Below are 27,736 nucleotides of genomic sequence, written 5' to 3'. Positions count from 1 at the left end.
AATAAATTTAACCCCCCAAAAAGACGAAAAGAAACTACAAAACAAAATAGTTACTTCATTTATGAAAAAATACATAGAAATGAGTGCATTCAAGAAGAAACGACGTAAAGTAATAAATTTTTGCACTAAATTTAAACACCCCACCCCATCAAAAAAAAGAAGAAAATACAAAACAAAATAGCTACTTCATTTATGAAAAAAATATACAGATGAGTGCATTCGAGAAGAAAAGACATTACTTTACAATGAATGCTTGTCAAAGAATAAGGCCTCTTATCTTTCAGTCACGCGATTTAACAGTAAGATACAAAGCATGGTGCATGTATTCCTCACGTTTGATCTGGAAAAACCCCTTCCAAGAACTTGATAAAACGTTCTGAATAAAGCTTGGGTTCAACAGAAGATATTGACATGGGGTCAAAGTATAGTGATTTGTAAGCATGTTCAATTTTCTTTTTCATGTCATACTCCTGCAATATATCGATAATTCCAAGATAGAGAACAACATCATAGACCCCAAAGGGATCACCTCCATCTGAACCAGACTCATCCTTAGGAGGCTTGCGATTAGCCTGAGCTGGCATGTTTACTCCTAGTTGGACCCGCAATCTGCAGAAACAGTAAAGTCACTGACAGTTGAATGATAACCCAATGATGAGCTGGATAGTAATACAAGCCAAAACCAAGGTGAATTTTTAATTATCATAATTTCGATAGAATGTGTTCCTGGGAAAATAACAGAGGCTCTAGAAACTTTTTAGTGTGTTAATTACAAGATATGTTTTTAAAAGTTAAAAAAAATTCATAGTTTCGAGATACATATACACACAAAGCATCTGTGTTTGATACATAGATCCAACAGTAATACAACCAGACGTCATGCTCTTCTCATATTTACAAAATTGAAGGTGTCAGAAACCTACTTGAGATGTGTATATGGTACAATTGACAGATAAAATAGCCTCTAAACATAAACAAAATTTGCGATCAAAGTGATCATACAGCATTTGTATGCTCCACTAATCATATGGTTTTGCCAAGATATTAAACATAGCAAACTCAAGAAGAATTGATTAAAAATGCCATTTCCATGTGAAAGGAACAAATAGTAATTTTGGTCGACTAAAGGATCATTAGAGTCAACAGTAAGCATCAACATAGGCTTATGATACAGAAAAATTATCCATTTAGTATGTGAAATGGAAAATGAGTAATAGCTACCTTCCCATCCCTGGTAGAAGAAGATCAACTTCCTCATGACCTGTAGCTGATGCAATTCTCAAGGGACCCCCTCTAATGTGAGAACCTGGCAGTGCGCTAACAGAGCCTGGTTCATGTGCGACCAAACACAGACCCTTGGGAGGAATCAAGAGTTCGCCATGCAACGATACACCTATTGAGCCCAGAATGTAAGCGAAATAGTAATCAACATATTAGTCTTTAACAAAGGAATTTAAACAGAAAATTATTCTTTAATAAAGGAATTTAAAGTCAGCGACCAAAGATTGACACATAAATCTCACTCACTCACATGTACACCCATGCGCACCCCTCTCCCCCCAGTACACACACTGGCAAAAATGGGGAATGCTATGTAGGTTCATTTATGGAAAACACTTGGTCTTGGAAATTGCTAATGTCCCAAACACGCACAAAAATAGGGAATGCTTTTCAAGGGCATAATGGGAGACACTAGGTTCTAGAGATTGCTAACCCATTGAACTCTTGGACGCATGTTTGTGGATGGATTTCTACATATACACAAACATACTGACATTCAGGGCATGCAGTGCCTTTTCATTGGCATTTTTATACCCATCCTGTTTTTGGTTTTTTTGTTTTTTCACCTATTCTTTGTTTCAAGGACAATAACTTTTCTAGGACTGAATGTAGACCAGTTGGTGTGAGACTGAGCAATATAAAGCACTAAATCATTGTAACTTTGTTCTTCCTCCTTGTTAAAACAATAAAATCTCTCATTGAATTGTGAGCTCCCACATTATTGAATTGTTAGCTTCTACAGGTCGAGTCAACCGAAAAAACCCACTTTTAAAAAAACCAATTGGCCCGTCCGATTCAATCGGTTCGACCGGTGACCTGGCCATGTTTGTGAAAGGACCGGTCCAAGTTTTTGGTAATTTTTCACATACCCCTTCACTATTTCGTGAATATTTGAGATGCTCCATGTGTATTAAAATTAATGACATTAGGTCTTCTCTTACAAACTAATGGAAAATGATCAAACTTAATAAGATTTTAATTGTTGAGTCCACATGCTTAGTAGGACAACCCATAAAATTCATGTCTAGGCTAGATTTAAAATAAATAAAAATATTTTTTTGGGCTTGATCCATGCTTTGAAAATGAACAACCTAAACTCTTAAATTTCAAATTCAAATCCAACAGGAAATTTTTTTTTTTTTTTTTTAAAGTTCTTAAAACCTTGTAATCTACATCATGTGACATTGGATCATGTTTTTGAAGTTGAAGTTATGAGATTTTGGAAAGAAACCTAAAATATTTACTTAATATTTCATTTTTGGATCCAACCAGTAAGACCCATTGGTTGGACCGCTTTGGACCAACCCAGACAATCATACGGGTCAACAACCGGTCTGGTTTTTAAAACATTGCTTTGAATATTTCAATGTCCATACGAAATGAAGGTCTGATCGGTAGTGAAAATCTTGAAGATCAAAATATTATTCTTTCAAACCTCTGATTTGGTCACTAATGGAAATCTTGAAGATCAAAATAAAGTTCTTCCTCCTCCTTCATTATTGACAGACTTTGGTCCTATAAGGGGAATAACCTACCCATGTTGGCTTTTCCCCATGAGTTTGCAAACCAGAGAACTAACTTGGTTCCAGCATTTTCCAACAACATCCATTAGTTGTTTCAAGGATCTTAGCACTGCCCTAGTTGACATGCAATAGGAGGGAGAGATCTGATGTTGATTTATAATTTAACCTCCACTGAGCTAGGAGAGTCATATGAGAGTAAGCCATAATATTTTGGGGGGAAAGCTCATGCATTGAGAAGTATGATAGATGAACTTCTGAAATCACCTTTCCTAGTGCCATACCATAAAAATCTAAGTTGTATCAATCTCTAGTGAAAAGTTGGCCAGACAGATTGGAGAACCTGATGATAAAGGTATACACGTACGCCAAGCTCAAGAATGATGCTCACAGTCGGGCCCAGAAACAAACAACCACAATCCGCTGTGACTAAACCAATTTTGGAAATGGGGAAATCACAATCAGACGCGAAGCCAAGGATAGAATGAGAAAGTGACTCGTGAATTCATTGCTAGCTTTACATAAAGAGTGAAAACCCATAGAGATAACAACCCAAGCTTTGAGATTGCCAATAGTGAGAATCTTATTTAAGGCACTTGCAACAAAAAAAAGAATCTACTTTAAGGAAGCCGACCACATGAAGAAGCCTCCTTAGATGGGACTATAGGCCCCCAAATAGCAAAAGACGAGAAATCAAAAGTGGAATGATGAATAAGAGATTGATAAAATGATCTGACTAAGAACACACCATCACCACTCTTCAACCCAACACGACGATCTTCCATGAAATTAGAAATAATAGTGTCGGATATCCAGCTACAAAGCAAGTTAGTAGTCAGTGGATGAAGGAACCTAAGTCGCTAGTTCAAAAAAATTCCATTTGCTTGTTTGATTCTATTAAGGACTCTGATCTATTAAAGATAGTGAAGACATGCCAAGTATCAAAATATGCTCTGCATCAAACAAAAATTTCAAAAGTGTACATCCTAGAATAATTATAGATGGCACTGAGTACAAGTAGCAACAACTAACGTGGCTATTTTACTCATATGCCGCATGAAAACCATAAAAAAGAATTTAGGAAAATAAAACAAGTTCATCAATAAAAGATACTTCTATTGGAAGGAGATGTCTACCATCTTCTAGTGTACTTGACCGATTGTTCAGCATATCTGGAGGTCTTAAAAGGGCCGTCAGATGCTCAGGAGCTCTAAAATGTACCCCCAGAAGGAGGCTATAATCAATTATGCATTGTGATTCTAGAAACTTGCAGTCTAGAGAGATCTGCCTGCATATAATATTCTCCTGATAGTTAGAAGGCAAGGAGTTATTGAAAAAGGCCACCACATAACAGAAGATGATATACTTCTGATGCATATTCCAAGTATAAGCAGCAGAGTAATTCTCTCTGAAGAAAAGATATATAATGAGAACAACTGCATAACAGAAACCATATTCAAGGAAATGGTAGATGAAAAGGCAGAACAATTATCTGGTAAGAAATGTATCTTTTTGTTAGCTCTATTTGTCGTTCATATTTGCAATCAACAAAGACCCCACCATAACCTATGTGTCATACCAGAACAAAAACATAAATATATATATATGGGGAGCGTTCAAGGGACATAAGTAAAAACATATGTAAAAATAATCATTTTTCTAAATATAGGTTAGAAGTTTCAGATTAAGCTGATTTTTTGTGAGGATGATCTCTATGATGAGAAGAACATCCTCACAAAAAAATCAGCCCAATCTGAACCTTCTAACCCCTATCAAAAGTGATTTAAAATGTAAACCACTTTTGATGGATTTAGAAGTTTCAGATTGGGCTGATTTTTTGTGAGGATGATCTTCTCATCATAGACACCATCCTCACAAAAAATCAGCTCAATCTGAAACTTCTAACCCATATTTTGAAAAATGCTTGTTTTTACATAGGTTCTTTACTTATGTCCCTCGAACCCCCCCCCCCCCCTCCTCCCTATATATGTATTAAAAAAAAAAAATCTTGATCACTACACACAAACTTATCAAAAATAATTCCAGCGGAGTACAAATTTTCAAACTGCGGTCAAAAAATTCAAACAGGAAACATGGCTGCTTTCTTTTGATGCATTTTTCCTTTGTTGATTAATAATAAAAAGTTTGCTCATAAACTGACAGAATGGAACACATTTAAAGAAATTTGTTCTTTCCTAAGAAACCCAAATCAACTTAAACAAAAATCATTTTTATAAATGTAGAAAAAAGAGGAGGTCAAGGCAACCTAACTATTACAGAAAGACAGATAAAAAAGAAAACAAAAGCAAGAAACAAGAACAAAAACAGGAACATTAATTGCTAGATTGACGGACCCCCTATGCATCAATTCTACAAACCCTATTCCATATAAACAGAAGAATATGAGCCAAGAATGTTGATGATGATTTCTTGCAATGAATGCCCTTTCCCCCTCAACAGTTTTGTTATTCATTTCCTTCCAAATACCCCCAGCACAGCAAATGGAGTTAACCTTCAAATTTTTCCTTTGAGCCAAAAAGATAAGGTGTTTGGCATAGGAAATTAGAGTTTACAGGTGTTGCTTCAAAGTTTCATACATCAGAATGGGAATCAGGGTTTACTTTTGAAAACCTTAGGGTGAAAGAAGGGAACACTAAAGAAAAAGCAATATCTATTAATACTTGATTTATGTTGCAAAATCAGTCCAAACAAGTCTCCAATCAATCTTCAATCATCACACAATAAGCAACACAGCAGTGGCAACAGAAGGAAAAAGCAATAAGAAACTTGTAGGAAAAGGTAAAAAAAAAAAAAAGAGATACCCAAGAGTCACTCTAGGATTCCTAGAAATCACTTTAGGGTTTGGGAATCACTCACCAAGGTTGCTTATAGAACACAATTCAAATTTCATTCGTTAGCCTCCAAAAAGAAAAAAGAGTAATTTATATGCTTCTAATAGTGTGGGCATACAAACCTAATGGATCGAATTATACACCTGATACTAAAGTGACGAAAAATGACCAAAAAGATTCATAATTCCCTAATGACTTGAAACTTTAAAGGAAACTAAAACAAGACTCAAAGAAGATAAAATAATTTTTGGACCCACAACTGAAATGTAAAAAGACCAAAATAACCATGGGTATTGTAGATAGGAAAAAAAACCATAAAGGGCTGGGCTCAAAGAATATCACAAGACCCATCTTCATACCACATGAAAGCATGCTAATTAGCCTTCTTCCTACTAGAATAGGTCTTCAAAGGTTTTTTAGGATCACCATCAATAGGTGGCCAAAAAAATCCCAATCCAGCAATCCAAAGATCATTTCAAAAGCTTCAAATTGGGAATAGAACCAAGCTGAAAGATCTTATACTTCTGAGGTTTAAATAACCAAACTTGACACTGCCTCGAAGCAACAAAGAAGAGCAAAGAGAAATTTCATCTAAGCAACTGATGCATCCAAGAATACTAGGGTGTCATCCACAAACTAGAAATGTTATATCATGGACCCATCATCTCCATCCATTAAATACAACATTCACCAAGGCCCATCACTCTCACCATCAGCTTAGAACCTCAGCTATAATGTTGAAAAGGAAGGGGAACAAGAATTGTTGAGTGTATATTTTCCTCCACTCTTGGGTATGTCATACCCCAATCAAGTCTTGTGACCTTATGTAAATTGTTCTCCCCCTTCTCCAACAGATCGGTCTTTTGGAGTAGATGGTTGATTAATATGGTATCAAAACGCTAGGTTCATGTAGGTCACGGGTTCAAATCTTTCCACCCTTATGGGTGAGGGGGAGTGTTGAGTGTAAATTTTCCTCCACTCTCAGGTATGTCATACCCCAGTCAAGTTCTGTGACCCTCTTATATTCATTATTCTCCCCTTTTCCAACAGATTAGTCCTTTGGAGTAGTTGGTTGGTCAACAAGAATCACCTTGCTAAAAACCCTCAAACTTCTTAAGTAAATACTTTGACTCACGTTCATTAAGAAGAAAAATGAAGATGAGGAAACATATTTTCATAAACCAAATAATCCATTTCTTCCTTAATCACATACACAACATCAATGAATTCAAAAGGTTTCAAATTAACGTGGTTATATGCTTTCTCCAAATCTATCTAGCAAATGGTCCACGGCACGCTTGATTGCCTACTAGAATCAATATATTTGATCATATTAGAACTCTGTCTCGAAGTTCACGGTCAAAAATGAAAGTACCATGATAAAGACCAATTACAACTAACAATTTTAATCTTATACGCAAGCATATTTGAAATAATCTTCCTACCTGACTGATTGGTCTCAATTCAATATCCTTTAGCCCTCAATTTTGGGGGATTAAAATTAAAAAGTGATATTGAGAAATAGCTTAGATACAAAAGCATTGTATAAGGGAATTGTCAAGTCTCATAATGAGAGGTTGGTAGATATTTATATTAATTAAAGTGTGAATGAACATAAATGCCCTAACACAAAAATAATAATAAATTACAGTATTTCCAATACTCCCCCTCAAATTGGGACAAATATATCAACTAAGCCCAGCTTGACAAGATAAGAGTTAGTGACAGAGGGACCAGCAGACTTCGTAAACATGTTGGCAAGCTGATCTGAAGAAGATATAAAGACTGTCTGAAGGTTAATAGATTGAACTTTCTCCCTGAGAGAGTAAATATCAACCTCTATATGCTTGGTTCTTTCGTGAAGAACTGAGTCAAAAGCAAACATGATAACAGACTTGTTGTGACAACAAAAAAAAAGTGGAGAACCAAAGACAAGAAATTTCACCTCCATCAGCAAAGATCAAAGCCAAATAAGCTCACATGTGTCAAGAGCCATAATACGATACTCAGTTTTAGTAGAAGAACGGGAAACCACACTTTATTTCTTATTTTTCCGTAAGATCAGGTTACCACTACGGAAAGTATAGAAACCAGAAGTAGATCTCCTATTTACAAGAGAACTAGCATAATCAGCATCAATGATGGACATATGAGGTTGAGTATTGCACGAGTAGAAAAGCTCAAGACCAAAACGTGACTTCAAATAGCGAAGAATATGATAAACAGCATCAAGGTAAGAAGTGTACGGTGCATGCATGAACTGACTGACTGACCACACTAATTGCAAAGGTCAAATTTGATCTAGTGTTAGTCAAATAAATCAGACGGCCTATGACTCATTGATAGGAAGAATGATTAGATAACAGATCATCAGATTTAGCATGGAGGCGATGATTCTGATCCATAGGAGAGGAAGCAGGACAACAATCAAGCATACCAGTGTCCTAGAGAAGATCCAATGTGTATTTGCGCTGAGATAGCAAAATACCAAGATGAGAGCAAGAGTACTTCTATCCCCAAGAAATACTTGAGGGATTCTAAGTCCTTAACCTCAAAAGCACGACCCAATAACATCTTTACCCTATCAATCCATTGTGCATCATCTCCAGTCAGGATAATATCATCCACATAAACCAGAATGATGGCGCAACGACCATCCAATCCTCGACAAACAAAACAAGTATGATCTGAGTGGCATCTGAAAAATTCCATAAATAAAATAACCTCAGAAAAATGTTGAAACCAGGCTTGCAAAGATTGCTTTAGGCCATATAGAGATTTGAGAAGGCGGCACACCTTCCCAGAATACCCCTCCCTGAAGAAGAAACCTAAAAAAATAGTCCATATAGATAACCTCGATCAAATCACCATTCAGAAAGAATTCTTCACATCGAGTTGGTGAAGAGGCCATGAGTGACATACAACTAAAAAGATAAGGCGAACAATGGAAAGATTAACTATAGGAGAAAATGTAGCACCAAAATCCTTTCTTGGAGTCTGCTTAAATCCTTTAGCAATGAGGTGTGTCTTGTACCGATCAACAATGTCATCCGCAAGATATTTGACAGTAAAAATCCATTTACAACCAACAATCCGCTCTCCATAGGGAAGGGGAACAAACTCCCAGGTGTAGTTCTTCTACAAAGCATCCATCTCAGCAATTATGACTCCAGTCCACTAAGAATCTTTCAAAACCTCTGATACAGACCGAGGAACTCGAATAGAATCAGTGGCGGCAAGATAGGCCTGATAAAAAGAAGAGAGTCCCTGATAGGAAACAAACTGGGCTATAGAGTGATCAGTAACATACTACCGCTTACCTTTGCAAATTGCAATAGGCAAGTAAGAGTCAGAAATAGAAGGGATAAGAGTAGGTGTAGAAGATGGTATATCTTTAGTCTAAGAAGGAGGTTGGCAAGGGTGGAGAGAGGCGAGGGCGACGAGTGTAAACCTGAAGCATTGGCGAAGATGGAGAGAAGACAACACTATAAGAGAAGGATCCTGCAAAGAAGATGTGACACGAAAGTAGAGAACATTTTCAAAAAAAGTGACATCAAGAGAATGTATTACTCGATGAGAAATGGAATCATAACACCGATACCCCTTTGACATAGAGGAGTAACCTAAGAAAACACACTAAATAGCTTTATCATCTAATTTTGTGTGATTAGGGGTCCTGTCCTAAACAAAGTAAATGCACCTAAAGACTGTAGGTGTAATGAGGAAAATGATGCTATTTGGTCGAAGAACATGAAGAGGCACATGTCCCCCTAAGGTGCGACTCAGAATACAGTCAAGAAGGAAAGCCACAGTGAGGACTGTCATATTCCAATATAACTTAGGAACATGCATTCCTTGAAAAAGACAACATACAATGTTCATGCAATGGCAATTCTTGCGTTCCACCACCCCGTTTTGTTCAGGAGTGTAGGGACAAGTTAACTGGCGAAACATACTATGCTCATGAAAGTGAGAACGAATCCCATCATAAATATATTCTCCGTTATTATCAGACTTAAGAGATTTAATAGTGATGTTGTACCGAGTCTGAATCCTTTTAAGAAAATTAAAAAAAAAAATAGGAAGCACTTCAGAGCGAGAACGTATCAAATAAACTCAAGTACAATGAGAATACTCATCTATAAATACAACATAATATCTATGACTAGTAAAAGCAATAACAGGGGAAAGCCCCCATACATCAGAATGAACTAAATTAAATATGGCATTAAACCAATGCATACATGGAATATAGGAAGTAAGTGTGTATTTAGAAAGCTCACACACACAGCACTGAAACTTGGGTCCACAATAAGAAGTTTTTAAAACGGGAAATAAAGAACATAAGTGTTGAAAATTAGCATTCCTAAATAAACATGTCACAAATCTAAATACTAGGAGGAAAAAGTATGGCTCCTAGAGAATGGAAGCATAAAAGCTGGAACAACAGTATGCGGAGATCCAAATAGATACAGCCCATCCTTCTCATACCCCTTGCCAAAAATCCTTATTGAAGTCGGGTCTTAAAAAATAAAGTGGGAAAAAAGGTTACTAAGCAATTTAATGATTTGGTAACACTACTAACAGACAAAATGATAAAAGATGTGTGAGGTACATGAAGCACAAAATCAAGGAAACAGCAGAGGATTAAGGGATTGTACCCTTGTTGTAGATAGGTGTAAGAAACCCACTGATCAGTAAGGTGAACCTCCTATGAGTAACACAAAAAATAGAAGAGGTAAAATGGCTAGATTCACCGGACATGTGATCAAAGGCAATAGAATCAATTACCCCAAGTCAGGGGAGTCGAACTAGATTGAGTGAAAAGGAATGAAAAGGATGTACCTAGAGGCATGGTAACTGAGGTCACAGTCAAAGATGAGCGAGTATGAGCATGGATCTGATCCCGCACAATAGTGGCAATCTAGGTTTGAAGCTGGTGCAGATCAATAGTACCAAGGAAAATAGGTGGATCATTGGTAGGATCTGGTGATGACTTCACAGTGGCAGCACTGGTAATACGTTGAGCTAAAGAATTTGCCCCAAGAATAGTGTTGAAATCATTGATCTCTTGATTTGATGTCATTGCTTACTACGAACAAAGAGTTAATAACTTTTGGCTTGAAGGGAGATATCTCGTAATCTCAACCCAATACCTAGAAAAGTACACCTAAGCCTTGTCGCAACAACCAGCAGCACCTCAGATGCTTTCGCAAGGCAGCACACAACTCAAACAATTAGAATTACCAAGAAGCCTTGTCTCGTCTCAACTCCCAACAGCACCCATGTTGTTGTCGATGGGCGGAAAACCTTCCAATAGGTTCTGTCGCAGGGCAGAACACCTCCCAACAGCACCCCTGTTGATGTGGCAGGGCAGAAAAACTTCTACTAGGGGCTGTCTCAGGGCAGAAAACCTCCCAACAACACCTTTGTTGCTGTCACAGGGCAAAAAAAACTCCCACCAGCAGTGTCACACTACCCTGCAAGTTCTTGGTTGCTTTCGTAGGGCATCAACAAGAGCAGAAACCTGCCTAGGTCCCCAACAATACACCAACAGCCTTATCGGATACACAAACCCTAACGTAGGGTACAAAACCAATAAAACAGCCTATTGTAAGGAAGAAACCCCATCATAGGGCAAAAACACAGGTTAGAAAAACTATCGCAGAATGTGATAACTGATAAAAAAATTCTTGTTGCAACATGCGATTAGGAGAACAGGAATAAAAAAAGCCCCTGAAGAGAAGACCTTCTAACGAAGTTGCTGCTAGGTTATTAGGTCTCAAGTTCTAGATGATTGAGTGAAGAAAAAAAAGAGAAGGGAAGAGAAGAGACAAGACTTCAAGATCAAAGAACTTGCAGAGAAGAACCCAAAAGGGGGACGACGGGTCCTTCAGAGGCTTTGATACCAAAAAGAATTATAAAAGAGAATTGTCAAGTCTCATAATGAGAGCTTGGCAGATATTTATATTAATTAAAGTGTGAATAAACATAAACGCCCTTACATAGAAATAATAGAAAAATAATAATAAACTACACTATTTCCTATAGATACCATCCTCCTGGAAGTCTTTGACCACCATCATGAGATCATCCTTGATTATGATTGTCCTCATGTACTATTGGTCTTCCGCTGAAAAACTGTGTTATTGTCTCCCTCCTTCAACTATATCCCACTTGATTTCGATCTCTAGCAAATCTCTTCCATCGCCACCATTTTATGAAATTTAGCCTTTTACTAGACCTTTTCCACTTTCTCGAAAAATGAGAAGGTGTCAATTTCTTCTTTCCTACATAGACTTCTGATTTCCTCTAAAAGGACCTTATTATTATCAATCCTGCCAAAAGATTCCTTGTTCCAGACTTTTAGTTGCTCTTTAAGGGCCTTAACTTTCATTTTTGAAATAGAAGCTCAGTCTTCCAGTGAAAGATGAGAACTCCACTGATTCCACATTAGGTCATTGAAGTTCTAGTGGAGGAGCCACATATTTTTCGAAACAGAAAGGACTGGGATGCTTGAGAAGACACCCAACTTCAAGAGCTACTCGAGAGTAGTTCAAAGTAGGATTTGGGACATTAAACTGCACTAGCAAGATGAAATGATCATCCCAATCTTATTAATTTAATATTTAAAAATATAACTGATTTCTTTGGATTTTTCCCTATTCTTTTCATGTTTAATAATTTCAAAACATCATTCTGGAAGCCTGACTACACAGCACTGAAACATTTTCATACTAATTCATAATCTAGTACCACTAATAACCGGTTTTCAAGCATCAACAATGCCTGTTATTTAAGGAGATTGAATGAAACACCAGCAGAATCAGTTCATATGCAAAACTTTAACTTTAAGCATGGCAAAGAATAACTGATAAAGTTTGCAGAACTTTTAACATTCTTTTCTCTTTTGCTTGATTAATAAAATATGCTATTTATCGATCAACCAGAACAATTAAGGACAACACTCGCAAAGGTGACATCTAATACAGTCAAAAACCAAGAACTTACTTAAAAAGGGATTCACGCCACGATTTGTCCATATGGAATACATAAGACAGATCAAGATCTTTCAATGTGGTATTATCATCAATTTCATCTTTGCTTGTACTTCTTCCATGAGATGAACCTTTCAAATCAAAACGGCGGTGAATTCGTAGTTCTGTGCAGCACATATTCCCCATCACTACAAATCGAACCTGCAAAAGAAAGATACGAAATGAAGCCAACGATAATATCAAGTGAAATATACAGAATAAAAAAGCTATTTATCCAAATAACAAAGACATGATACAACTTTGAAAAGCAAATACCTTCCGTCCACCTTTAGGTGTCATTCGATGGAGCCCAAAAAATTTTGTTATAAGGGTATTCTCGTGGATCTTCACGTGATTGTAATAGTTAGGAAGCATCTTAAGTAGAATCTACAGAACCAAAATTTATACGGTCAGCAACCTTCCTGAAAGTCCACAATGGAAAGTAAGCTAAACCACTCCTAAACTAGTTTTTCCATCTCAAAATCTCTATTAAGAAATAAGGAATAGTTGAGAGCCAATGGGGATACATCAACTCAACTCCGAAGTGTGGTAACTATAGTATGCTTATACATACAGAGCAACCTTTGAAACTAGCGAACAACTTTTTGCAGCCCTTTGTAAGAAACTACTCAACATACAATAATGATAGCTGATTGAAATAAAGCATTCAAAGTAATTAAAAATAAGATGCAATCACTTGTTATTAATAAATAAAAAAAGAGGAGGGGGGCATCTTCTTCCTTATTTTCGAGAATAAGAGAAAGGACGGGCAAGATGTGATTTTGGAGATTACAGCTTTGTTTTTTTTTTGGTGCAAAAGGTTTAAAGAGTTTAGGGGCATCTTCTTTGAGGACTATTTAGTTAGATGGGAGAGGGTTTGTAATATAGATATGGGGTAACCTCCTTGTCCTTTTTCGGCGATTTTTATCGCCCTTTGGTAGGTTTGTATTTCTTTTCTTTCAGCGGGTCCTCAAATTATCTTTACCTATCAAAAAGACCCTAATCTTCAAAATAATTGAGAGAAATATTATTCAGAAGCTATGATGAAAATGTTTCAACAAAATTTCGAGGTGCCTAGACAATTATTGGATTCACCTCAACATTTTATGAGAGAGCCCCAAGGCATTCCAATCCGGCAGAAATTGGAATGGTTCTCAAGAAATACTTGTGGACAAATCATCTAGGACTTCTCAGGCCCAACAAGAAATGCAAAATCCAGCAAGTGAAAACCAGAATTTTCTCCGCCTCCACACTTTTAAAGATATCTTTTAGTCCATTGGCAGTGGAGGTGATTCCCTTATTGCTATTCATTGAGCTAAATATGTAGAGGATGCCCCTTGGAGACTTTTCATCACCATGGCTCATAATTTTTGGTGGATGCTCCAATTTAATTAAGGATTAATGTTTCTTCTTTGGGGAGAAAAAGAACTGTTCATTCCATAAACCTAAGCACATTAGTACAAGACTGAAGCACGGTATCATCATTTTGTTTGATGTTTCTTATTCTACTTTTGCCAAAAAAGAGAAGCATAGATAATTATTTCCTATATTCTCGGAGAATCTTATATTCCCCCATGGATGACATTGGAGCTACCTAAACCAAGCAGAGGCAAATCAATCCAAGTCGAAACTCAATCATGAAAAAAAAATGCCTTTGACCCTGCATTTCATAAATAACACACTTCTTAGCAATCAAAACGAAATCATAAAAAAGTCGTAACTGAGTCTACAATGCCATTTTAATGCATGAATAGATAAATCAACACTTCAGATGTTAGATGCACAAAGTACTAGTCAAACTTATTCCAGCACTGAAGTTATTTGTATCTAAACCTTAAGTTCAGATCTTCTCAAGGTCTTAATAAAAAATCTTTCATCCTGTGAAAGATAGAATATACTGCCACTTTTCCCAGGAGAAGAAAGCTCTCTCAGACCATCAGAGCCACAGATGGACATCATGTAATCTGCAGCATCTATCTTGAACAACTCCCTCAAGTTCCTGAAAATATATGGTTCATGTACATGTAAAAGTCAGCCAAGAGATTCACAGAAGCATTTGAAACCATAAAACTGAAGAATGGAAATTTAAACTCATTAGGACAAACAGTACATAAGGTAGACATGTTCAAAAAATTACCTATAGGAAGTAAATATACTGCAAGTAGGAAGCTAATATAACTAGATGTTAGCTTGAGAGATGAAGAAAATGTACAAATGAGGTAAGGCCTATCATGCACATGGAATGACGATCATGGCTAATGAACAGTGGCATGTCAACTGGTTCTGGATTGATCCAGGTACCAATAGACCCAGAACAAAACCCTATCACATATGTGTAGACACCCCATTTTGTACCTGCCTGACTTGCCAACTTGTCTCCCAGAGGTGGCTTGTTTCCAGTGATGAGCATTGTTTTCTGAAGCCTTTGAAGTACACTTGGAGGCAATTCCGAACACTCAAAACTACTTCCCAATAGAAAAACCCACATCCCTTCGAAATAAATCATATATAAGAGGCAAAACCCTCCATCTAGCTGAGAAATGCTGAATGGGTCAGTCTTTAATTTTGTCCCATATTTATATAGAAAGAAAATTATATTCTCAACCAAAAAAAAAGGATTGAATTTTGACTGTAGCTTTCCCGTAACTTGGCTTGGCTACCAGACAAGACCTTCCATTTTTAACCAAAGGCCTACCACCATTCTGAAAAATGTTTGATTTATATGAGCCACTTGAGAATAGCAAAACCAGTAGGTAAGGAACGGAAGAAGAACAGAAGGAAGGTTTTATCTAAATTAAGCCAAATGTGCTACAGTTTGATCGTAATGAACCGTTCAAAAATGCAAGATTAAACTGACAAACTTTTACACTCCAGAATTAGGACATGGGTTTTCCTCCCTAAAATAGCAACTAGCGATCATATCTATATATGTGATCTGGTTTATTGAACAAAGCTAAAAGCTAGTGAATGCATTATAGATCTAATGTTCAAGATGAATGTACCCCAAATCTTTTGAGAAAACACAGTGATAACAATAACAACCACTTATCTACAGGGAACTACATATTTAATGAGCGTCTAAACACTTTTGGACATAGATATTCTGCTCATCTACCCGATTGACATAGAGGAAAGCTGGATCCCAAAGCATCCACTTGTGTCTTTCTTGGATATGGACATGGGCAAAAGGGATACAGATGCTATGATCCTTCTTCCAGGAGATTGTATGTTTCCATACCATAAATGTGACATTTATGGAAAACATGCCATTCTATGTCTATGTAAAAAAAGGTTTGGGTTCTACTGATAGTTCTCTATCGCCAGTCCGTCCTTCCTATGGGTATCTTTCCTCTTCAGATTCAGGGGGAGAAGAGCTCACTATCCACTGTTGATTCCAGAGATATGAAATAAAGGGGGGGGGGGGGGGGGGGGGGGCTAGAAGCAAAGGCCCTTTGTAGATACACCTCTCCACACAAGAGCAGGTTTTTGAAGCTTTTCAACAAAGAGCAAAAAACCTCTCCGCGCAAGAGCAAAAACCTATCCAAACGTTTGCTAGCTCCCCACAGAAGCAGAAGCCGTCAAGAAGCTCTATCCAAACGCAGTGAAAGTTTCTAGTAGCTTGCTTGCTCTCCTAGTTAGAAAGAAGCTCTATGTCAGATTATTTAAATCTGGACAAAGTCTTGCACATTAGAGAGAGTTGTAGATTCATAAGAACATGATAGAGTCTCTGCCTAGCTAGCAACAACTAGCAAAGCAGCCCCAATTATCAGCAGACAGATCCAATGATTGTTGCTTATTCAGAGAAGAAACTATGCGTGTTTAGGTAAGTTTCTTTTGTGGTTCTTCAAAAGCTTAAGAAATCTTCATGGGCTTCCTTGTCAAATTGAAAACATGGCAGCAATTGTCAAATTTCATTAGGCAGTGATTCCTTTCTTTCTTAGGGTACTTGCGTCATGTTGTATCCCTCTTGGAGTGAGTTTACAAATCCTTTGTAACTTCATTTTTATCTTTTCCATATTTGTATGCTAGTTACTTGACATGGTATTAGAGGCATCATTGATCAAATCTTACCAGAACATTCTCATTTGCGTTGTAGGAGAAAAAGATGTAGGACCAAGGAAAAGTAATGGATCAACACAAGAAACTGTTTGCAGTTAGTTTTTGTCCAAGCAACCCTTCTTTTTCGCAATTATGCTTTCTCTGTTGTTCACCAGGAGGGGTACTCATTCTTTGTACCATTTCAAAAAGATTTTCGAATTTTTGTTATGTATATTTATAACTTTTTTTAATTGTCTTACATTGAAGAAAAAAAATAATAAAAAAATCTAGTGTCCAATGAACATCTAATATGGAAAGTGATTTCTTAAGGATTTTGTAGGAAAATAGATCCCTATTCTCTAACAAACATAAATTTCTCATTGAATCCCTAAGGACCATAGGGAATCTCCTCGCATCACAACAATTCATTTACATTGTATCCCAAAGGTTGTTGCACACAAGAAACTCTAAGAACGGCAACCCCCCCTGCCCCAATACCATTCAAGGAAATTTCAGTGTAAAATGAAGTCCAATTCATAGTAGTAAAAATATCCAAGGAAAATTAATATCAAATGAGAATGAGGTTGGACATATAGTGTCCAATGCATATTAAAATGGAAAAAAATTCTGTAGGGAAACAAAAGTCCAAAGAAATCTAAATTTCTCACTGAATCAATAGGAAATCTAATCTCATCTTTAACAGTGTTAAGACCCGTCATATCCAATGTCATCACAAAATAAGAATATATGCAACTTTATCTTAAGAATTAAGAAAATGAGAGAGAGAGAGAGAGATGTAACTGGAGACAAATGGCTCAAGGTGGAAATGGGTGGCTAAAACTGGATAGCTACAAGAGTTCGCTGGCATGAGGGTAGGGTTTGGTCATTTTGCAAAGGAAAGGGGAGCAAGAAGAAAGACTTTATCATTTTTTAATTTATTAACCGTTTGAATCAATTCATTCTGGTGACGAACAGACAGCAATCCACCTGGTCAAAAACTTGAGAACTTGGCAAATCATTGAATTGAACAACTGACTAGAACAGGGTTCATATAGTTCGCTAAAGTCACAAATTATTCGTGATTTCATTGCAAACTTACTATGATCTAAGGTTCCAACATTTGGCAGGTCTCTCTCTGAATAGAGAATGAGGTGGTGGATGGGTTTAAAAACACCAATCTTTGCAAAAGGCAAAGAATCGTCCTTGAATCTCAGTTTTTTGGTAGAGATTCCAATTGCTGTATCGCAAATAATAGTCATTGTTTCGAACTTATCCTCAATGAAATAATAGTCATTGTTTCAAAAATTTCATCTCTTTTTTAATTTGATTATGTTTCAGTCCATCTCAAGATATTTCAGCCGAAACAAACCCGCAATGACTAAAACATTCATCAAAATGATGATTCCAGGCATGTTTCATCTTGGAACATTAAAATACAGTACATTCCAAATGATACATTCCAAAATATACGGTACGATACTTTAAATCATGCCTCTATTTCATGTCAATAACCCTATAGGTAGACTTAGCCCTTACCCTGGAAATAGTATAATCTTGCAAGTCTTTACCCAGGAAATAATATAAACTGACCAGAAACCAATCTTAGGGATAAGGCTTTGTTGCTGTCTAGATATTGAAAAGAACTTTCTAATACAGGTCAAGCTGACATTTTGTTCAACTGACCACTACTACACCCAGTCTTTAAACCTCCTTAATCCGAATGTTCAATATGTAACCCTACTGTCACCATACATATCTCCCTAACAGAGTGTAGACCTGAGCCAATAAAATAAGAACTTTATTTTTCTTTATTCTTTACTTTAATGTGTCTATAGTATCTCCTTGATTTCATATGCCTACTCAAGCTTGATCATCAAAGTTAAAATAGTCAGAAGTCTGTTTTGTTCTTTTTTTCTTATAGGTATAGTGTTAGTGGTTAGCAAATAAAGCAAGGTTTGTACCTAGGACGTGGGAACAACACGCCACATGTCTTACCACTTAGCTAAGTTGGCACTTCAGAAGTTTGTTTTGTTCTGGACACCCCAAAGAACTTCTACCAGGAAATTTAAATGCATGGTGCCTGGTCACTTATTTTTTTCAAAAAAAGGCAAGTTAACTTCTCCACAAAAAATAAAAATAAAAAATAAAAAACATCAGGCTTTTCCCCAGTTATATGATTTTCATACTAGCAAAAAACAAAATCATGGGTAGACAGTTCATGAACCACTCAATACCACATTTGTGTCTGAGTAAAGACTATGTTGATCTGTCAAAAGTGGCACAACCAAAGATGCTTACATGAACAAATTAGCGTGCAGTCAAGCTAAAAGTTATTTAGAAATGACATAACATGTGCACATCTAAAACAGCTTATGATAACATACCTCAAAATAAAATGAGAGACATTCTAGGAAATAAAATTCAGATTTGCAGGGAAATATGTCAAACAATGGTATAACCTCTCAACACCTAAACTATGACAAGGCTTTCTAAATGCTCTAGTAGTACAGACTAACTCCAGCTTAGAATTATAATAACAGAAGTAAATACCTAAAAACCATTGGGCAATAATCCTTCCAGTGGAAACCAATAGAATAGTGTGGTGGTGTAAACTGAGAACCATTTTTGGGGAAGTACACCCGTATTCTAGCTCGAGGTCCAAAATCAGAAGAGCGAACTTCACGCATAGGCACTGGTGTGATCTTTCCAACAGTGTACCTGTTCCAATAGACATGAATTATTTGAATTTTCTAGGGAACTAACAAAAAAGTATAGAAGTATGCCTGGACTGTAAAAGATGAGCCAACACAAGTCACTAACCCAAACAAGACTTGGAAAAATAAAAATAATGTCTGGATATTGCTTTTTCTTTTTTTCCTTTTTATTGGTAAAACGGAAAGAAGGATATCAAGTTTGGATTTGACACGAATCAATGCATCTAATAAAAAATGTGTATCTCAAGAGAATAGTTATTTACAATAAACTCATGTATCAAAGAAGGAAATATATCTCCTATGATGCTGATAAATTTACAAAGTTATGGTAAGTAAATAGTATCAATCGAATAGGAAAAGTATAAAGGGTAACAGAGAGGGAAATGAATATAACTATAAATATATTAGTGAACAACTCTTCTAAGTTGAGCCCAATATCTTGGTGTAGCATATACTAAATAGATTTTATCCAAAGTTTGTTCCTAACAATGTAGGTGGCTAGTGGTTACGGACACACAATGCAAAAGATTTCACCCCATACATTAAAGTACACTCTCTTTCAAAATTGTGAGTACCTAAACATTCAGCTTGCAGAAAATATAATGGTTGAGCAGAATTGCTTACAAACAATGTTTAAGGGCATAATAAGGCTTGAATTATAACAAGTATTTGTAACTGTTAGGTAGCACATCGGAAAACAGGAATGGGACGAATATCAGCTCTGGAGTACATCAAGAATAAGTAACGTGATTACCTGATACCAAGTTGCAGATTGAGCATCAGATAGTAACTCCTGTGGCCTTTAAAAATAGTTTGGCCTGGCCTTTTCTTTGCTTCTTTTCCTGGAAATTTGCTTTTACCTTTATTTTTGTTTGTCGATTCTGCTTCATTATTCCTAACAATCTCCTTAATAAAAACTCCTTGCATGTATTCCCTGACATAAACTATATTACTGCTGTCCTGCATGTCATTTTCATCTACTTCAGTTGTAAATGAGAATGTACGAGAGCTTTCTCTTATTGGAACTTCTTTAACACGATCACCAGCACACCAATCCCTTTCTAACAAAGTAGACCCACTCGATATTCGGCCAGAATTTCTGAAAAAACCACTAATAGAAAATTTCTCTGAACGACTGCGTTTATCACTTGGTTTCCGAGCCACCCTGACGTCCTCGGCATCCCCCGATAAAGAATGGCATAGCACACGTCTATCGTCATAGTAACCAACAGAGCTATACCAGTTTGGCAAAGATGGAAGTCTACTTCCTGAAGGATAGAATGTCCCCTGTCCATCCTTTAGGCCTCTACTCCATGTACCAAAATAATATCCTCCGTCAGCAAACTTGTAAAACCCCGAACCATGTCTCAATCCATCCAACCAAAAGCCATCAAAGAAATCACCGTTTGTCCATTTCATAACACCTCTGCCACTCATTTTCCCAGCTTTCCAATTCCCAATATATGTATTTCCAATACTCCAGACATACTGACCACCTCCTTCCTTTACTCCTTCTTTCCAAGAACCATCATAAATATCTGAATTATCATATTGCTTCGTCCCCAGCCCATGATGTACATTCATCCTCCAGGCCCCTTTATAAATGGAACCATCATGTCCAGTAAATGTTCCAAACCCATGAAGGTAACCACCAGAAAAATCACCTTCATACATTGCCCCTGAGGTCCAAGAAATCCTTCCTTTTCCAGTCATTTGGCCTTCCTCCCACTTTCCCTCATAGATAGTTTGATCTGACCATGTATATTTCCCCTCACCGTGTGGCAAAAGTGCCTTAAAGTTGCCAACATAAAGGTCTCCATTTGAAAACACCGTCTCACTGAGACTGAAACAGGAGAAAAGATACTTCAATCAAGATCAAAACAGGAATACAAATAATATCAAGGCTTTGGAACTAAAGAAACTGTTTGGTGTTTAAATAAATCCAATCTAACTCTGCTTTTTCAGAGAACAATTTAAAAAAAATAAAAATAAAAATAAAAACTAAATGTGATGAAAGTCACCTTTCATTATTTGTCATGGCTCAACTCTGATACCTAGTCTACCTGAGACAGACGAATTTTCCAAAGCTCATCTCTTATACCTTATTTAGCTTCTTTGGTAACATTCACACATATAAGGAAGGCGGGATATCTTTCCTCACTACCAAAACAAAATCACCTGTTTTGAGATGTGTATTCCTGAAAATATATGGTTTCCACATTAAGAATAGGTGCAAGAACATCAATAATTAGAATGTCAAACTTCTTTTATAATTCGAAAGAATAATTAATACCAACTCTATGTCCTGTCAGATTGCAGCCACTTATCTGTTGGTAGCTGGTACTAATTATTTTTAGTAGCTCATCTATTACTAATTATTCAAAAGAGTAACTAGTATCAACTTTAAATTATGCACAACATCTACAAATGCAACTCAGAGGATATGAGAAACCAACTTCAATTTTAGTAGATCTCAGAACTGTTTCCCGGCATGGAAATTGATTTATATACACTTGAGGATGAATGATAAAGATACCATTCCAATCAGGCCCCTTACTTTTCCCAAGAGGCAATTATCCTACTTCTCAAGGTAAGCAAAGAAAAGTAGCCAACATTTACATGGGTACAATAGAGCAGTCTCAAAATGTTCCGAGATTATCAATTCAAATCAGTGGTAGGTAGACATCTACTCTAGTGGTGGAATAAATTTACATTGTGTCTTCATCACCAAGAGAGACTGGAAATTGTGATGGATAAGGGCACTATTCCTATAACGGTTTTCTTTTGACTGTTATATTTCTAATGGTCTTCTTTCTAGTTTAATGTCAAAAATCAGCTGGATTGTCATCCCACTAAAAAAAAATACCCATAATTGATGATGATGTTTCAACTCTTCGCAGAGATGGAGATGTAATCATCCAAGACATCTACTTCTCAATACAAACTACGAGATGATTCACAGATAATCATGACTCATATCAACAGTATTGTTTGTATTGTACAAAGATTGTTCATGTGATCCATATAGTTTGAATCATAATAGAAATGTGCTCATTTATTTGCAGAGATTCATTCAGGAAACATTGGTCAAAAATTTGGGATGGGAAAGTGAACCTGTGAGGGATTCTTATGGGTGAGGTGTGGAAGGGGATTACGAAGGTGCTCCCTCAGTTTCATGAGTGGATATCCTTCAAAGTGGGGACGGGTGACAACGTTCAATCTTGGGAAGATTGTTGGTGTAGGTCATCTCCTTTAACCACTCGATACTTCACTTCTTGGTCTAGGAGCGGGCGTAACTCGTGATCTTGGAATCAAGAGAAATTTAAATGATCGTGAGATTGTGCATATTGCTGAACCCATTAACCAGATTTCTTTAATGTCCATCTCTCCATCTAATTAGGATTGTAGGGTCTAGATGAGGATTCGAGACAGGGCTTCGACTTATATCTTTTCTCAGTGCCTCAAATCATTCCTCTCCCCATTCGTTTTTGTCTTCTTCTATTTGGGTCCCTAAAGTTTTTTCAAAGGTGGCTTTCTTCATCGAACTATTGGCCATTGAATGAATTTTGACCCTTGACCTTGTCATTATCAAGGATTCCTCGTGTGCATTTTTTGTTTCACTCTCTTGGAACATTTGGACTCACTTTTCGACTCTTTCTAATTCCTTGGCCTTATCCAAATTTGATAACCATCATTTTTCATTGGCAGGAAGAAAATCATGTAGAGCTTGACTCCCTTTGTTGATTGCTGGTATTTATTTAAGGAAAGAAATGGGTGTGTTTTTAAATGGAAGGAGAATAATGTCTTTGATATTAGCATTACCATCTTAGGTCCTTTTTTTGGTGTAAACTTTTCCTAGATTTTAAGGGCCTACTTTTTGGGGATTTCATGCCTGGATGGGAGCCTGCTAGCATTACTTGCCCTGTTAGGCATCGATAGGGTTGCTTTCTTTATTGCTCTTTTCTTTCCTTAAGGTCGGCCTCCTCGACCTCCTTTGCTGTTTTGTCTCCGCCTTTAATTCAATAAAGCTTGCTTATCAAATAAAAATAAATGATTCAGAACAAATGAATATCCTTACTTGTTGGATCATTCTCGCTATAATCATCTTGTTTGTATCATTTGATGCATATTTTACCTGGATCATCCCTTTTTCCTTGTTATTTTCGAAATTCTTCCAATGGTTACTTTTCCACTCAGCATCGAATATCACCTTAGACAGTTGTCACCCACAAAATCTCGGTCTCATTGCCAGAGCCAGACAATGCTAAGATTGAGACCGAAATAAAAAACCATGCTGACGAAAGCAATTCTTATCTTACACTAAAAAGGTATAAGTGAAGTTCCCATACACTAGAACATAATAGTGCTAACTCATAGATACCGAATACCCTATTAGATATTAAGAGAAAATTCAAATCATAGTTACAAATATTACTAGCTTTGACTGCAATATATAATAATAAGGGTAATATAGATGATCTTATATTTATTTTTTGGATTACTGTTGAATTATCCTGTAAACTTAGATTGATTTATGTTCCATCTGAATTCTCTACATACCAAAATTGACAATCTAAAGGAGATTAAGCTTAGTCAATTTAAATTAGATGGCAACCCTAAATCACTCAGAAAAACCCGATCAGTTTGATGGAACCAACTTCAAACATTAGCAATCCAAGATCCTATTTTACCAGACTACCCTTCATTTAGCAAATATTCCGGATAAAGTTTATCCTGAATTGGAACATGAGAACGAACATGAAATTGTGAACAGATGCAACATAAGGACTATATGCACCGGAATTGCACTATGAATGGCTTAATTCCCTCTCTTTATGATGTATACTCTCATTGCAATACTGCTGAGGAGTTATGGATCTCCCTAAAAGAGAAATATCTAACCAAAGATGTTGGATCTAAAAAGTAAGTTAGCAAATATTCTGGATTAAGTTTGTCTTGAATTGGAAAATGAGAATGAACATGAAATTGTGAATAGATGCAACATAAGGATTATATGTACCGGAATTGCACTATGAATGGCCTAATTCCCTCGCTTTATTATGTATGCTCTCAAGCCTCTCTGAGTTCAAATCAAAGGCTAACCTTATTGAAGGAAAACCTTAGAAAAATCAGGAACCCAAGTAAGATTACAGAATAAATCATCCGAGAAGAACCATAAGTCCAAACCCAATTTCATGAAGCCTAGGGGTAACTATTTTGTGTGCGGGAAATTGCTTAAGATTTTTCATGACAAAAGGACAAGAAAAAAGCTCAAGGAAAACAAGTTCAGGCTCAAGCTCACATGGTCGAGGATGGGAACTTTTCTGCAATTTGACAGAGGCGAACCTGATCAGTGATTTCAGGTACTGGTGGGTAGATACCAAAGCTACCAGCATATCTCTATGATGTCAGAGTACTAGTATTACAATGAAGAGCTTCAAAGTAGGGTATGAAATGTGGAAGACAAGAAGTGTTGTTGTGCATTGCTATTTTGCTATTCTTCGCTGTGTTTATCTGTTAGCAAGAACATCTCATTCGTATCCTAATTGTTTTAAAAGAGTCGTGTCATCAGTGATTACTAAGGCCACTTCTGTCCAGTGTGGTTACAAGTTATTTGGATAGTTTAAAATAGAAGTTGATGGGTGGTCTAGATATATTTCAAGTAGGGCTCAATATAAATACTTATTTTCTCATCTTGTATGAGGGACTTTTTTCCTGGCCATTAAACCTTTCTTTTGTTGACTTCCACTTAACCCATCAAACAGCCTTAAGGCTTGTGCTTCTCACCATGTCTTTCATCTTTGCCCTCCTTGTTCTTCTTCTCAGTCTACCACTAGCCTCTTTTTTTGCCTAATTTAGTTTTTTGCTGCACAAAATTGGTATCAAGGCCGAATTTTTTCCATCCATGGCAGCATGAAGAAGAGGCCATGAAAAAAACCCAACAAAGAGAGATATATTAGGCATGCGAAGCATGATTGAAAAACTTACCCAAAGGTTCATAATCTTGAGCCGCATCTAATGGAAAAAAAATAGTGGGTTACAATGATACGAATTGGGCTACAATGATACGAATTGGATTACAATGATATGAATCATATTTCATATTCTAACTGTTCTAAATCGACTAACGGATATGTGTTTACTCTTGGAGATGCAGTGTCTTGAAAATCAACCAAGAAACCACCTAAATAACACACATGACTTAGAGATTTTTTTTAATGAATATCCATTTTGACCAAAGCCACCCCCTGGTGTATCTATACCAATGTGATAGCAAAGCTACTATAGTAAGAGCTCAAAATAATTCATATAATAGGAGGACCAGATATATTCATCATAGATATAATACTGTGAGATAGTTATCTAAAGATCGAATCATAGCTATTGACTTTGTGAGATTAAAAGAGAATTCAGCAAATCCACTAAATAAAGGACTTGCTAGAGAGTTTGCCATAATACCTCAATAGGGGTGAAGCTTAAGCCTAATGATTAATAAATCACCAGCTGGGAAACCAATCTTTGTGATTGGAGATCCCAGGATTTACGTTCAATGAGAAAATAAATTATTTGAGTGGTTTATGGGAGTTTTTTTTTTTTTTATTAGTTTTGTGGGAGTATGCCACAACCGATTCATATGACTTAGTAGCATACATGCATCAATAAGATCACGAGTAATGGACTTTTAATGTTTTCTATGTTAGAATGTCCAATGGAGTGTTGTGAATTGTGATACAAGGCACTCCTAATAGAAGCACCTGCATGAGCGTGGAAAGTGGGGCCACTTCGTATGAGAATACTGGTTGATTAGAAATCTCGTGAAAACCAAGGAATGTTCATAGTCAAAGGAAGTACAACAAATAAATAAATAAATAATACTCAAGGTGTATCTGAAGAGTTATGATTGGAATTCATTGTGTCAATTTACATTATAAGGTAGGATAATTCAATACAAAAGTTCATTGGACAACTAACATATTGACAAATTTACACTAAGAAAAGGTTTAAATCCAAAAGATATTGTTGTCATTCAACTTAACAAAAAATATATATCATTGTGATTCATGAATTTTCCATTGTATTCAAATTTGTTGAGATAGAAATTGGGTCTCTAACATCCCCTTCAGTTGGAGACAATAAAGGGAGTGGGATAAAGTCCCCATAAGAAAAAGGTCCTTGCTTCATACTCTTCTCCTTTGCTCATTAGAAACCTTTTTTCAGTATTATGTTCATAAGTTTTACACGGAGTATTTATTTTTGATGTTTTGGAGTTCAAACACATGGAGTTCATTCTTCTTTGAGCTTGTGTTGGGTGTAATTGTTAGCTATTGGAAAGCCAGCTTCCATTAATTTCTCTGAAATATACTAGAAAATTAGATTGATATTTGTTCAATCCTTTTTTCTCTTTTTCTGTTTTTGCTAAGCTGTTAAATCCAAATTATCTAGATACACAAAAATAAGACTAGTCATCATTCACAAACAATATCCAAAAATTTGAGGTTGGCAACATGAATCATAATTACTCATTCAAATCTATCCATATTTATAAATAAATAAAACAAAAATAACAAAATCGACACATTAAGATTAAGAATATAAAGTTTCATAATTCAACAACACCGATCTGTTCGTTTCAGATTTGAATTTTCACGCAAGTATCTAACTTTAAACATTCCAACAAAAACGTTTTCTTCTCTAACACTCAATTTAATAAAAGTTCCATAACAGTGATGAATCCATAACAGATTAACAAAGAAATAAGATCACCTTGTACGAATTAAAAATGAAATAGCTTAGAAATCAATCCATCTTTAAATCACAAATCACCTACAATCATAGATACGAACTTGAATCGAAGACGACCGAAAAAACATACAGATTCTCTCACAGAGTCTGAGAAATTAATAGAAACCCCTAGAAATTCAACAAAGGCAGAAGAAAACCTAGGTTCTAGAGAACTTTGTTCTAGTTGAGATCTTCTCGAATTGACACTTGACCTTCGCCCACCACCTCTTCAGCTCTTCCCCTCCTATTGTACCACTCGACGATAACCCTCTGTCAAGTAGATTCGAGCGACAGAATAAAAATAAAAACATCTTACCACATGGACACGTGGCTAACATGCAAGCGATGGGTCCCATTTTGGATTCATATTCTTGTTCTGATTTCAAACAGTAAAGATTTGATTAGAATTAGAATATATTTGTTTCTTCAGAGGCCATCAAACATCTATTTTATTTCACATTCACATGTCTTTGTTGCTTGCCATTTGGATGGCATATCGTACAAATATAAAA

At 36.3% G+C, this 27,736-nt stretch overlaps 1 protein-coding gene across 6 annotated transcripts; it reads right to left on the bottom strand.

The window, feature by feature from the left end:
- Positions 1-166: 166 nt before the first annotated feature.
- On the bottom strand, positions 167-27,583 carry LOC147406437 (Phosphatidylinositol-4-phosphate 5-kinase family protein). Of its 6 annotated transcripts, XM_086434476.1 has the most exons (11): positions 27,383-27,583; positions 27,207-27,266; positions 21,464-21,640; positions 20,197-21,285; positions 19,279-19,446; positions 14,524-14,689; positions 12,967-13,077; positions 12,665-12,852; positions 3,938-4,089; positions 1,222-1,393; positions 167-609 (listed from the first exon to the last, which is right to left on the bottom strand). In XM_086434476.1, exons 3-11 carry the CDS (start codon positions 21,478-21,480, stop codon positions 330-332), a joined length of 2,343 nt encoding a protein of 780 aa, XP_086290602.1. In that variant the 5' UTR covers positions 21,481-21,640; positions 27,207-27,266; positions 27,383-27,583; the 3' UTR covers positions 167-329. The 6 variants fall into 6 exon arrangements, with proteins under 6 accessions (XP_086290602.1, XP_086290601.1, XP_086290599.1 ...); XM_086434475.1 differs by lacking the exon at positions 27,207-27,266 and having other exon boundaries at positions 27,271-27,583; XM_086434473.1 differs by lacking the exon at positions 27,207-27,266.
- Positions 27,584-27,736: the final 153 nt, after the last annotated feature.

The sequence above is a fragment of the Akebia trifoliata genome, chromosome 3, assembly GCF_017979445.1.
Source record: "Akebia trifoliata isolate Shusen 1 chromosome 3, ASM1797944v1, whole genome shotgun sequence".
Lineage (NCBI taxonomy): Eukaryota > Viridiplantae > Streptophyta > Magnoliopsida > Ranunculales > Lardizabalaceae > Akebia > Akebia trifoliata.
This window is presented reverse-complemented; position numbering and strand designations above follow the sequence as displayed.

What these genes read in the sequence shown, in the direction of transcription:
- LOC147406437 (XM_086434475.1), bottom strand. An exon ending in TATTGCCCAATGGTTTTTAG is followed by an intron (nt 14,690 to 19,278) that starts GTATTTACTTCT and finishes ATATATTTTCAG; the next exon opens with GAACTTGAGGGAGTTGTTCA. An exon ending in CTTCTACCAGGGATGGGAAG is followed by an intron (nt 610 to 1,221) that starts GTAGCTATTACT and finishes CTGTTTCTGCAG; the next exon opens with ATTGCGGGTCCAACTAGGAG.